This window comes from Scleropages formosus, chromosome 18 (assembly GCF_900964775.1).
Source record: "Scleropages formosus chromosome 18, fSclFor1.1, whole genome shotgun sequence".
In the NCBI taxonomy this organism is placed as follows: domain Eukaryota; kingdom Metazoa; phylum Chordata; class Actinopteri; order Osteoglossiformes; family Osteoglossidae; genus Scleropages; species Scleropages formosus.
In genome coordinates, this window is record NC_041823.1 from 6,458,206 (window position 1) to 6,470,721 (window position 12,516).

The window sequence follows — 12,516 nt, forward strand, 5'->3', positions numbered from 1 at the left end:
GAGGTATAAAAACCACGGTGTTATATCTGTGTCCGTCATGTGATGTTTCGCCGTTTAGTGTTTCTACATGATAGGTCATTCCGAATGACGAAAATCATGTCCCTAATGATATCCACTGCAAGTGGAATCATTTGCAGATCTTTCAAAGCAGAACAGCGGTTCAGTGTGTGTCGAAGCCCAGAAGTCTGTGTGTGTCCGAGGGGAGACGGTTGTACGTTTGGTGTTGTCATTTTTTTTGTTTTTTTTTTTCTTTTTTGCAACAGTAAACACTGTAACAATGTTGACGTGAACACTGTGATCCTGGTGTTGATTGCTGCTGTTACCCATAGTGCGTTTTGTTCGCGGCGGCTGAAAGATCTCAGATTGCGCAATGTTTACCCATGTGCGGCTCATGGATTAGTTTGCTTTCAGTGCAAACTCTTTGCATGGATGTCCTGTGTTTCGTAATTCGTCTTCGGCCCTCCCCTCGCAACGAAATATTAATGGATTGTTTCCTTCCTTAGAAGATACCTTCATGGAAAGTGACTTGGATAGGTATACAGTCATCCATACAGTCATCCAACACTTACCCCTTACGCAGATTACTCTTCTGTGCTTCACCGTTTTATTCAGTTAGTATTTACGACATTAGCATAATTTTCTTCTTAAGGATATAGCGGAACAGTCTTCACATCCTCTACGACCTGAGGGCCATGCTGGGTTCAGGGAGTGACCGCGTGTGAGGCAGTACGGAGCGGAATTGTGAAGTTTTTATTCGCAACGAAACAAAAAACGCAAATGAATAAACTAATTAAATTTGAAAAAACTCACGAAACAAAACACAAAGAGAGAGGTTGTCGTCAGCCACAGAATCGCACAGCTCTACGGCGCAATGAACTCTCGTCCTCCGGTAGTCCATTTAAACGCTACGGCCACACCTGACGCTCATCGCGGCTGATCATCCGAGAGGTGGGCCCGCGCGGCCTCGATCCCGCGTGCCGCTAGCAGGAGCTCAGCTTCCTCGCTGCTGCAAAGGTCCGAGCGTTTCCGCTCGATTTTGCCCACCGGATTCCGATATCATGGAGGATCATCTTGCACAATAGATTCCCTGTTTTAGACTGCAACCTCTTTTATGTCCAGGGGGACAAGAAGGGAGACCTGAGTGTCCAAGGACGTTGGAGACTCAAGAGCTGCCCCAGAAACATACTGGTCCACTGCTGGAAAAGCTTTGCACGTATACAGGAATATGAGGTGTTGATCCCCCGCAATATTATTGTTAGGGTTTCTTTTTATACAAGTAGGTAAAGTACAGTTTGACTACCCCTTCAAAGGTATAACAGTACATTCCCTCTGGGAGCATGAAACTGCAGCTTTTAGATGATCCATTTGTGTCCTTCTATATATATATATATAGCAATGCTATATGTAGTAGTTTCTGAAAAAGCAGTCCGAGAGGGGAGCATAGCTGTAGATGGATCTCGTACTTTGTGTGAACGAAGCTTTGATCGGGGTTTGGATCACACAGTTAGTGTTTGGGTCATGCAACGGACGGCACCCATGTGACCCCGGATACTGAAACAGGAAAACGCCACCAAGCCTGAAGTAAACATCAAGGGCTGTGTGGTTTCTGGATTCTTTTAATAGAGACAAAACCCAAAATCTCCTGGTTTTGTTTATTACTATTATTTTTTATCTGATACCTTTCTCCAAGCTGACTTATAGTGTTAGGACCTCGATCAAGGGTAGTGCAGCAGGAGTGGGATTTGAACCCAGAACCTTCAGCGATGTGACAGATTTTACCACTGCGCTACTTGCTGCCCCTGTTTCTTCTAAAATTAATTCAACTTCAGTAAAATATTTGTCACAGTGTACTGTTGCACTTAAGTGCAAAGTGTTTTGCCACGCTGACACAGGTTCGAATCCTTCTTCAAACCGCAGTACCCTGATAAAGGCACTTGCCCTAAGCTGCTGCAGTAAAAATTACCCAGCTGTATAAGCAGGCAAGTCACTATGAGGAGCTTAACATTCTTGGTTACTGTAGAGAAAGGTGTCTGTTAACTACATTATTGTGAAACATAATGTCCAGAACCTGTATTAATTTGCGCCAGTCCAAGCTGTTGCTGCTGACCTGGCAGATGGAGAGGGTGTGTTACCAGTGCTGTAAAACTGTAGATCCCATGTGATGCTGAGATACATTAGGTGACAGACGGAACTGTGTCCCACACCTGCCAGCTGTCACCTGCTCCTCTCTCACCTGCCTCCGAATACCAGGTGCGTTGTTGATAATCCAGGTCCCCACTGGACCGCCTGGTCTGAAACAGGCTCTCGCTGCCAGTGACGAGGATCAGCCTGTGATGAAAGAACATTCCTTGGCTGGACCACATCTTCCCCTGGGCCTATGCTATCAGTACTATCAATAATAATAATATATTAGTCTATGAATATTCATCATCCTACATATGACCTGACACCTACATCAGTGACTCTTCCATCTCTGAAAATTGGTAGGAACATTTAGGAAATATACTATTAATTAAGCAAGATTCTTTCGCAATGGATTCTTAATATGAACAATTAATTATTGTTGTGAAAAACACTGATCACCTCATCAGCAGTCTAAATGTTGATATGGAAACCTAACTTGTTATCACTTCTTTTTTTATTATTATTTTTTAATGCATGGCATACAGCTGTAAATGCTGTATCAGTGTGCAATATAAGTGACGCTGTATGTACAGCCAAAGATATAGATATATATATATATATATATATATATATATATATACATAACTATATATCAACAGACTATATGTACATTGACTGTACATATATATGTGTACATGTAGCCTATATGTGTGTATATATACATGTGTGTATATATATATACTGTATATATTATATATAAAAATATGAATATATGTCAATATATTTTTTATGTGAGTTAAATATGAATCTGTGTTAAACTGCTGTGATAGAGCTGCAATACGACGCTCCCTGGTGAGTGATTTACTCTACCTCTTCCTTTTGCTCAGCTCATATGATTTCTGACTGCATTTGGAGGTGGAAAATGTCACCAGTGTGGTGAAGTTTTCTGCTGTGAGAAGCACGCGTGTCGGTGGCAGCTGTGAGTGTTTACCGTGGTCTTACCCATGACCCGAGAGACTGAGCCTGAAGGAGCGGACCCCTGGAAATCGCGTTACGGCAGATATTTCCTGGCTTTTCTCCGTATCTGGAGGCTCTGGATCCAAATCCCCTCCTCCTGGTTCTGTCAGCTCCAGTGCTTCTGAGCGTGCCAAAATATACCAAAATACCGCTATACCATCCCTTCCTTTTCATCAGTTAAGATTCCTGTAAATATATAAAGAAATATATATTTTCAATCAGAGCTTCTCACTATAATCTGCTGTGGTGATTAATGTAAGTGTGTTTGCCATTAAAATTGTGTGTATGTTGGCTAACGGGTTTAAACACTCACACAGCTGCATGAGGACGCAGTCCTTCTCCCTGAATGATGACGCTGGACTAGGGGTGCTCTGCTGAACGAAAAAAATACACTGTGCCTTTCTTACTGCTTCCGAGCGCTGCTCCAGACACCCCGCCTCTGGCTCCACCCTATTCTTGCTTAGACTCCGCCCTTCCTTGGCTGGCCCCACCCCCCTGCTCTGTCCTATGTTTTCCTCCACCCAGGTGCTGGTAGTGGGGTGGGAGGTCCAACTGAGTGGGGCTCTCTGACTAACGTTGCAGGAACTGCAGCATCCTGGAAAGACCCGAGTATCACAGGTCGCGGTCCGCGGACCAGCGGCCTGCGCTAGAGCGGCCCGCACCGCGCTCCCGGTCCACCGAGCGCCCCGACTCGAGCCTCATGAGGTCCATGCCGTCCTTACCATCCGGAAGGTCCGCCCCTCCCTCACCTGCCTTAACGAGGTGACCCAGACGAATCGCAACAGCCCGACTAATTGAACCCCATTTCAGCTCCGCCTCTTCCTTCTTACACAGTGTTGCCCTTCCCCTCAACTCACCCTTTTATTTTCTCCTGAGAGGACGAGCCTGGATTTTTGTCCTCCATCTTATACCAGACCGATAGGCATCAGACGCTATTTTCAGTTTTTGTACACACATTTCTTATATTCTGAGTGAATATAATGGTGTGGGACATCCATCACACTTCACCAACAGTGGGCATTTTCTGGCATTTTCTTCCATGTTGGTTTCTTCCGTCCGCGGCGCATTGGAAACACCCGCGTGGTGTTCCACATGTAATCGCCCATGATCACCCTCACCCTTCTTTTGCAGCTTGCTGAGTCAGCCGTGAGCATCCTCCACGTTGGGGGCAGCCCATGTCGCAGGCCTCGTGCCATGGGCCTCGTGCCGCCTCCTCGGACGAGATCATGTGCCATATGTGTGCGTGTTGGTTTCTCCCATGCATAACCGCCGCACGGGCCACGTGCACGGGGTTCGACCTGTGGCGAGGCACCCGCTGCCGCCAGGTCGAAACCTGAGAACAGTTCGTGTGCCGGGGGTTAAATTGCGACTAATCCTTCATGCACATCTTGCAAAACAAAGAGAGGTCTGTTGCCATGACAACCACACTACGCTTCCCATTTACAGTTATGCACCAATTACAAGTCACAATTACGAAAAACCTGCCGTCTTTGACCCATGTATACAGCACGGTATTCTCACTATCAATTCACAGTAAATTCTTTAATGAAGGGAGCTACGGCATTAGTGGGACTCCGCCCAGCAACCTTTAGGCTCAAGTCTGCTTCTGCAGACAAAAGACTTTAAAATGAAAGATGATTTTATATTGGAACTGCTGGCGTGATTGTTGGTTCTGCTGCAATTGGCCTGTTCGTCATAGAAGGTAACATTATGGAGAAATTATATTAGATCATATGATGTCAGAGAGAAATTGCAAAATTGTATTATTTTAGGAAGTCAGAACACACAGAAAGACACACACACTTGCTGTGTGGTACTTTTTGCACATTTGTGCTGGGGTGTGTGTGTTTTTCTGCATTGTTGTCTGCACTGTAAGCAGGTAGATTTCCAGAATGTCCTTGTAGGGTTTTGTAGCTTTGCTGATGATGTTTTTTGATTGGCTGGAGAATATAACGGAAACACACACACACACACACACACACACACACACACACCACATCAATGCCTAAACCCATCGTTAACGGAAAACTGTGTTTTCAGGCAATAACTTTTGCAGACAAGTGTTTATATTCAGTCTGATTTTTTTTCTCTTGGGAGCTAAATTGCCTCCACAATAATTCAATTCCTATAAATTGGCGAGTTATTAAAGGGATTTTCATTGGAAAAAGTAACATTTTCAGTGATGTAAATCTTGCAGTGGTGATTCCGTGCAACACATGTGCCTTACCTATCTGTTGTGTAGTAAAAGTGAACTAGACCTGCTTTGCTGTCTGTGAACTCTGATTTATAACGTATTTAAAAGCTATTGCCAAACCCCGTGGGAATCTTCACAAACCGAAATATGTGTGTACCGTACTCGATGTATGTATATATGCATTTGTGTATGTGTATATACAATACCTCATGTGTACATGCTCTCATAGAAAGCTCTCGAAACACACACATACATGCTCAGCTGTTCACATTTTTTTGTCTCATATGCAAATGAAGGGGTCAGATTGGCTGTTAATGAGATGTTTAATCAGCGAAAGTGACTGCATGACCATATATTGTTCCGAAAACCCGTTTTAACTGGTGCTTCATGTCGATTCACACACCCAGAAGAGGTACATGACCTTCACATGCACCACTACCGAAAACACCCAAGCTCGTCATGTTAAAGCTTGAGTTACAAATTTCAAAAGATGCAAACATTTTCCTGTTTGTGTATTTATTTGTAATTGTATTTTCTCCACCTTCTCTGCTTCACTTCTTCTGTTTTCCAAAATTTCTGCTTTTCGTGAAGCAAAAGCAACCTGCATTTCTATGCCCAGCCGATAGGTGGCGCTAAAACCCACACAATCCACACAATATAGGAGTGTGGGACCACCTACATTCAACTGGTTTCCACAGTGTTTACAGCCCAAGACTGATGTTTGAGAGTGTGTACGATCAGTATCAAGACAATCAACATAGCACAGACAATGCGTTTTCAGTCATTTGAGGTTAGTTTTAATGTAGCTTCAGGTTAAGAAAAGTGTTAAAATTGAAAATCTTGCAGAGTTTTTTAAAAACAAGTTTTATAGTTGTATAAAAAAAAGAATTATAGAAGCTGTCCCACAAATAAATCATGGGAAATCTGTATTATTAAGCTTTTAATTATTGTGGCTTTGAGGTAGAGGGGACTCTGATTGCAAATCGACTTTTTTGTCGGAGGTGTGTTTGTAAAGTGAGGAATCGTGTGTTTCAAACATACGGTGCTGCCTTAAGCCTCTGGTGTCCCTTAGTTTTACCACAACATCGTTATTGCTTAAAGCTTGCCCTGTGCTGTTAAAGATCTGTTCTTTTTTTGATCATACAATACATAAATAAAGAAATAAATTGGTTATTTAACGAGAAGCCATCTTTCTCACGTAACATAAAAGGTGTGTAATGACCGGGTTCCTTATGTCGGTTCAGAGTAAATCGTGCGTGCCGTAGAAACGCAATAGTATGCAGGTGCAAAAATAAGTGAACCCCAAGTTACAGTGTTTAAGGTAAATAGAATCAGGTATGCAAATAATAAACTTATCAAATGAATAAGTGATTAAGATTTAACATTTAGATTTTATACGTTTATTTTAATATTTTCTGCAAGAATAATGGCCTACATTGAAGCAGCACCGTGTGTAGGAACACTTTATGCTAAAATAATCTGTGTAGAGAACAGTTTGTACCTTATCATTCGTCGCTATTGAGTAGATCTTGATACGAAAACATCTGAAAATCGAGTGGGTAGCTTTCCTGGACTCCTTGTGTTCAGATAATTTAATGAAAGTGAAATTCTCCAATGAGTGTGACACCTCTGTCCTTGTCTTTGACGGATGCGGTACCTTTGCCAGCCTACAGTCCAGTGTTCTGAGCGCTTACATAAATGTCCGCCAGCGAAGAGTTCAGGGGCAGGAAGCTGGATATTTTTTTTTTTTTTTTTTTTTTTGGTTTCCATGGCAACGTACACATCGGCCGCACAGCTTTTCTAGGACAGTGCCAGCAACGTGCTGTCGGAGAGCCTTGAGCTGAGCGTGAACGTGATAATGCGGGCAAAAAGAAAGTTCACTTACTAGAAGTTTTTGCTTTCGGAGCAGCGGTTATGATCATGCAGTCACTTTACACCATCCTCTGGGAAATCAAGAAAATAATAAAATAGTAATATTCCTCATGCTGACAATGAGAAAGGCCCCATGGCTGCACATGGCAAGGATTGTACAGAACATGTACAGTGTACGTCTGACCCCCAGTATACATGTACGATGGGTGCAATCCTTCCTTTGGGTGCACACATATGAGCCCTCCATACCTCTGGCCTCGTAAAAGGAGCGTGTTTACCCCGGTACGTGGCTCTCATCTCTTGCCAGGGCCGATCCTGCTTTGTGCTCCGTGATGTGTTTTGACATGCGGTTCGAAGCCATCCTTCAAGCCCCGCACAAAGCATAACATCGCTATGGAGTGTTTACGTCCCGCGCTTTGATGGCGTTCGGGGGCCCTTCGCACGGACAGCCCCCCCCGCTGCCTGGACCGCCCCGCCATTTACCGGCTTGTGTCCCGCAGGGCGCACCCTCGCAGCGGATCGGTCCAGACCAGTCCCAGCAGTACGCCCGTGTCCAGCCGGAGAGGACGGCAGCTTCCGCAACTTCCTGCCAAGGGGACGCCGGACAGAAGTAAGTAATCTGATCTTTTTCTTACCCAGAGGACTCCAGCCGGCAGCACCAGGTCATACAGGCATCTGATCAGCGGAGGCTGTCACGAGTTTCAGTTTACCGATGATCCACAGGTTGTTGTTTATTCACGTGATCCTGACCGAAAGCCTTAATCCAATAATTCGGTCCAATAACGTCAACAGTCCTGGTTTATATGCATCGTAATATTTTGCCTTTTTTTTATACTGGCTGATATAAGCTTGAGTAAAACAAAATAAGCTGATATAAAATGGAATTGCTCGTTCAAAATATATATTTCCTTGGCGTGTTTGCGATGTTGGTTCGGAAATGAAACAGCGCTGGTGAGGCGCATCAGCGGCCGTGTTGTTTTTTTTTTTTTTTCCACTGCTGGCATTCTAAGCGATTTGGTTCCGCTCTCAGTGTCAGTTGCGTGCGCGTGTGTGTGTTTGTGCGTGTGTGTGTGTGTGTGTGTGAGTGTGAGTGTGTTCCGTCTGACCCCTGTGAACGCTTTGCAGTAACCCCTCTGCCCGGTTCCTCTTTCTGCTCCTCCCCAGGAGACGGAGATGAAGGAACAGAGCCTTACCAAGGTCTGTACTCTCCGCTGTACCTTCGGGTAGGGTAGCCTTGTCCGCAAAGTCCGGCAGGGGCGACCACGCCGAATCGAAACGGGGGCCGGCTCAGCTGCTTTTTCACCCTCCCCTTCCACCCCCATCTGGGAATCCGGCACTATCCGGCTGCGAAGCCGTTCGGCACCAGCCCTTGAGCAGCAGGCTTCGTGAAGGGTTTCGTGTGCCGTGCGTCAGCGAAGGGTTTTTGGTCCGACCGCAGGATACCCGTGCGTTCTGCGCTCTGAGCTACCGTGGTAAACGCTGCACCCTGTATCAACGGAGGGTTCCGCAGTTACAGTCAGGACACAGAAACAACTGTATGTGGTATAAAATTATAATCGCTCCCAGCAGAAGGTTTGCCGTGACCTTTCCTCATGTATGTTTAAATAATGTATATGTCAACATCTCATGACTAGGGCAGGGGACGTGGGGAGGGCCGCCGGAAATATATTCGTTTCGTGAATAATGTATTCCCAGCTGCGGGAACAGACCCTTGGGTCGTTTCCTCGGGCTCCTCGGGTGCAAGGAGCCTCCCGTTGCCGTCGTCAGACGTCCCGCAGTACGCGGCAGCAGGAGAACGTCGAATCTTACGTTTGGTCGCTTCTCGCGCCGTTTATCTCTACATATGATATCGGCACAATCGAACTTCAGGTCGCACCGATCCATACTTTTTGCCGTTCTTTAATACGACTAAGCCAATTAAATCATTGGCCTCCGCACGTCTAATCTCTGAGTAATATTTCTGTTTTGGTGAAATAGGTACATTTGTATTGATTGACTACTACTTGAGAGTGTAGACTGGGTTTTGGCAGAGACCTTTTAGTTGTTTTCTTTTATAAAATGATTTATTCTTATTTTTTCCCTCTGGATTTTGAGAACGATTATTTGTGATGATGAGTGCTTCGGGAGACAGGACTCGTGGTGCTTTTTTGTGGGAATTTATGGTTAGCGGTGTTGATGAGAACGCAGGAAAGAGCCGTTCGGCAAGCGGTGGGTGGGTGGCGGACGCAGGGCTCCCAGGCTCCACTGAGGGACCCGTCAAAGCACTCCCAGGACTCCTTCATCGCGTTCAGTCCCCTGTGGCTGCTTAGAGTACAGCTACGGAGGATGGACTGCTGGGGGCGTGCCGACTAAACCGCGGTCGACAGTGCGTGTCTGGTCAGGGCCCTGACGTGGTCCTGTGCGGTTTGGTCAGGCATGATCAATAAGAACCCAGGAGTGATTAGGCTGCCCAGTATTTTTGTGGCCTTTTTTTGATGCTCACAGTTTTGGAGCACAAAGAGAAATTTTCTTATTATTATTATTATCATTATTATTCATAGTAATGATAATAACTACTCCGCTATAGACTGGTGACCCATCCAGGGTGTACTCCCTCAGCCTCGAGCGCAGTGATGTCCCCTGTGATCCTGCTCAGGACAAGCAGTTCATAAAATGTATGGGTGGATGATGATAATAATAATAATAATAATAATAATAATTTATTTCTTTGCCTGTTTGTCTGTCAGTTTATTTGTTTATTTGCTGTGGTTATCATCATTATTATTTGTGGTTCACCCCAGGAGGAAATCTAACAAAAATAGTTTCATATCCTGCTGTCGTCTTCTAACTGGGAGAAATGAAAGATGAGCGATAAATCATTTCTCCACTTTATGATTTGCACACACTGGCACAGTTAAGAGAGAGATCCTTATCCTCCCACACAGGGTCTCATGAGCATGTTAGCCTCTGCATTTACCTTATGCCTCTCCGCTGCACCCTTCGCCCCTGTCTGCTGTCTGAGTCATTTTTTTTTGTAATCACCTGCAACCTTCCTGCCTCTGACCACGCCTCCCTGGGGATGCAGGGGAGGAGCCTGAGCTCCCTGAACCGCCCTCGCTGCCAGCTTCGGAGGGCAAGCCAGGTTTGTCTCTCTGAATGGGCGGAGCCTGTTACTCCTCCCACCACACCAGCCCCGCCTCCTCTGCTGGAAATTCCACCTTCGCTCATTACACGGTGCAATATAAAAACTTCTTTTTAACAGCAGTTAAGAACCAAATTAATGCTTTATTTATGTACATATCAGCGAAATACTTTTAATTACAATTATAGGGAATGTAGCAAAGAGAAGGTAGTTGAGTTACTATAGATATCAAAAAAGATTGTGTGTTATTGGTATTTATTAATTTTTTTAATGGCGTTGAGGTCTTCCGCTACTGAGGTCCAAATTGTTAAGCAGTTGAGGTGAAGCAGTTCTGATCCATGGCGCTCTGCTCCAGTCCATGTGCAGGAGAAAAGGCCCTACAGGCCAACAGAGCCATGTGCGCGACCCTTCCCTGCCCCACAGCAGGATGCTCCCACCGCCAGCCGCTGTATGTGGGCTGTGCAGGAATTTCCAGCAGATCCCGCTTCCCGGTCCCTCATCTGTCTCCGCGGCACCTGGGCCGCTGCACGCGCCCCTCGAGGGCCATTGTATCTGTTCGGCGGATGCTCCTGTCCAGGGCAACTCAGGGCAGCGTGGCTGTGGATGGATTCGGTGCAAACCGCAAAATGAGACTAAACCAGCTTCCAGAATTGTTCTTGTCCGTGCGCGTGATTTTCACCGCGTTGCCCTGCAGCCGACTGATACAAGCAGCTGCGCAGTCATTTCAGGGAAGCGAAAGTCCATTTTCAGTGCAGTCCTTCCGTGCCGTTGCTCCATTCTGCCGTGTGGTTTTTGTGCTCTTGGTTCTTTTCCTTGTGTTCTGTGATTTCTGTGTGTGTGCATAACGTGTTACGTGCTCTACAAACCGGCTTGTGTTTGTTTGCACGTGCGTTTGCTTTCGTTTGTTGTTTCCCACACTTTCCTGTTACAAATGAGTATGATGTTTGTTAACGGTGTTTCGGGGGGGAAGAACTACTTCGTAGAGTGCGCTTGTTAACAGCATCTCGGACACAGGCACCTTTAGGTCTGATGTTGTAGAACGGGACTTCTTACCACCGTCTGAGATGCAAATAACTTTCATTATTTATTATGGAATGTGGTTTGTTTGAAGTGTGTAGGATACAGACAACTTTTTGCCTTGTGCTTGAATGAGTGACCCAAAATATATATTTCCTATCTTGTTGCAACTTGTGGTTGTTTAGTATTAGTGTTTGACGTCAAAAACGTCTTTATTGTAGAATCAGATTTGGGAAACGGGCAACTTTTTATTTCATGCTACAGAAAGTGATTTGTTAACAGTGTGTAAGATGCAAACAAATTTTGTTTTGCCTTGTTAGAATGCGGTTGGTTCAAAGTGCGGTATCTGGGACAAAAATGAGTTTTTAAGTTGTAGGATTGTAGGAATGTTTAATATGGCACAAGCAGCTTTTGTTTTGCGTTGATTTTGTTTTTTCAGGCAAAAAACGTTTGTGTCGTACAGCGCGGAAGGTTTTGTTCAGCGTTGCAGCAAGTAGTCTAAAATATTTGGGATAAAACAGCTTTTTGTTTTGGGGGTTAATGTTAGGGGTTCTGGTGATATTTATTGACATTAGTTTGGACTCGGGTGTCTTTCGTTTGGCACCGTTGAATATGAAATGTCTCATCTCCACACTTACTGATCGCCGCTTTGCTTTTTCACACTTGTGTGGACCGTTGCCTTGAGTGGTGTGAGGAGTGTGTGTCAAATCCGCGCAGGGCCGTTCTGACCCTGGCTTGCGTCCGCACTTTTCTGCGCTTGTTTTGAGTGTTTCAAGACGAGCTCATTAAAAGACCAACCCTGCCCTGTGTCCACACCACGCGCAGACTGTGGGGAGAGGAGTCACGCTCTACCTGCTCATGGGAGGAAAGGCAAGTGGACCCCTCTGGGTGATGTGTGTGTTTGGGATTCTGCTCTCTGTGATGACTGGGGGGGAAAAAGCCTCTTCCTCACTGTGTGCTGTGGTGCACATTTTCTCCCCCCCACCCCCCCCCCCAGGTCCGTCCTTTCTGAAGGATGAGTTTGTGTTATGAAAGCGTCCTTGAATTTGCTCGCGGTAATTATAATTAGACCTGTCACTTAGAGCTCTTCTCTGCGTCGTTTCTCGTTCGTTTCCGGATTGCCGCAGCTCGCGCCACGTTCTCTGGAGTCTGCTTCTGATGTCGAACGTAC

General features: G+C 45.5%; 1 protein-coding gene across 3 annotated transcripts in view; it reads left to right on the forward strand.

Annotated features, from left to right (window-relative positions):
- Positions 1 to 12,516, forward strand: part of rims2a (regulating synaptic membrane exocytosis 2a) — a 182,905-nt gene that overhangs the window by 119,889 nt on the left and 50,500 nt on the right. Inside the window, exons 19-22 of one of the 3 annotated variants that reach the window (XM_018763027.2) lie at positions 3,724 to 3,903; positions 7,708 to 7,817; positions 8,372 to 8,404; positions 10,272 to 10,328. In XM_018763027.2, coding sequence (XP_018618543.2) covers positions 3,724 to 3,903; positions 7,708 to 7,817; positions 8,372 to 8,404; positions 10,272 to 10,328 — 380 coding nt within the window. The remainder of the gene's footprint in view (positions 1 to 3,723; positions 3,904 to 7,707; positions 7,818 to 8,371; positions 8,405 to 10,271; positions 10,329 to 12,516) is intronic. The other 2 variants (XM_018763028.2, XM_029259821.1) reach the window with 2 other exon arrangements.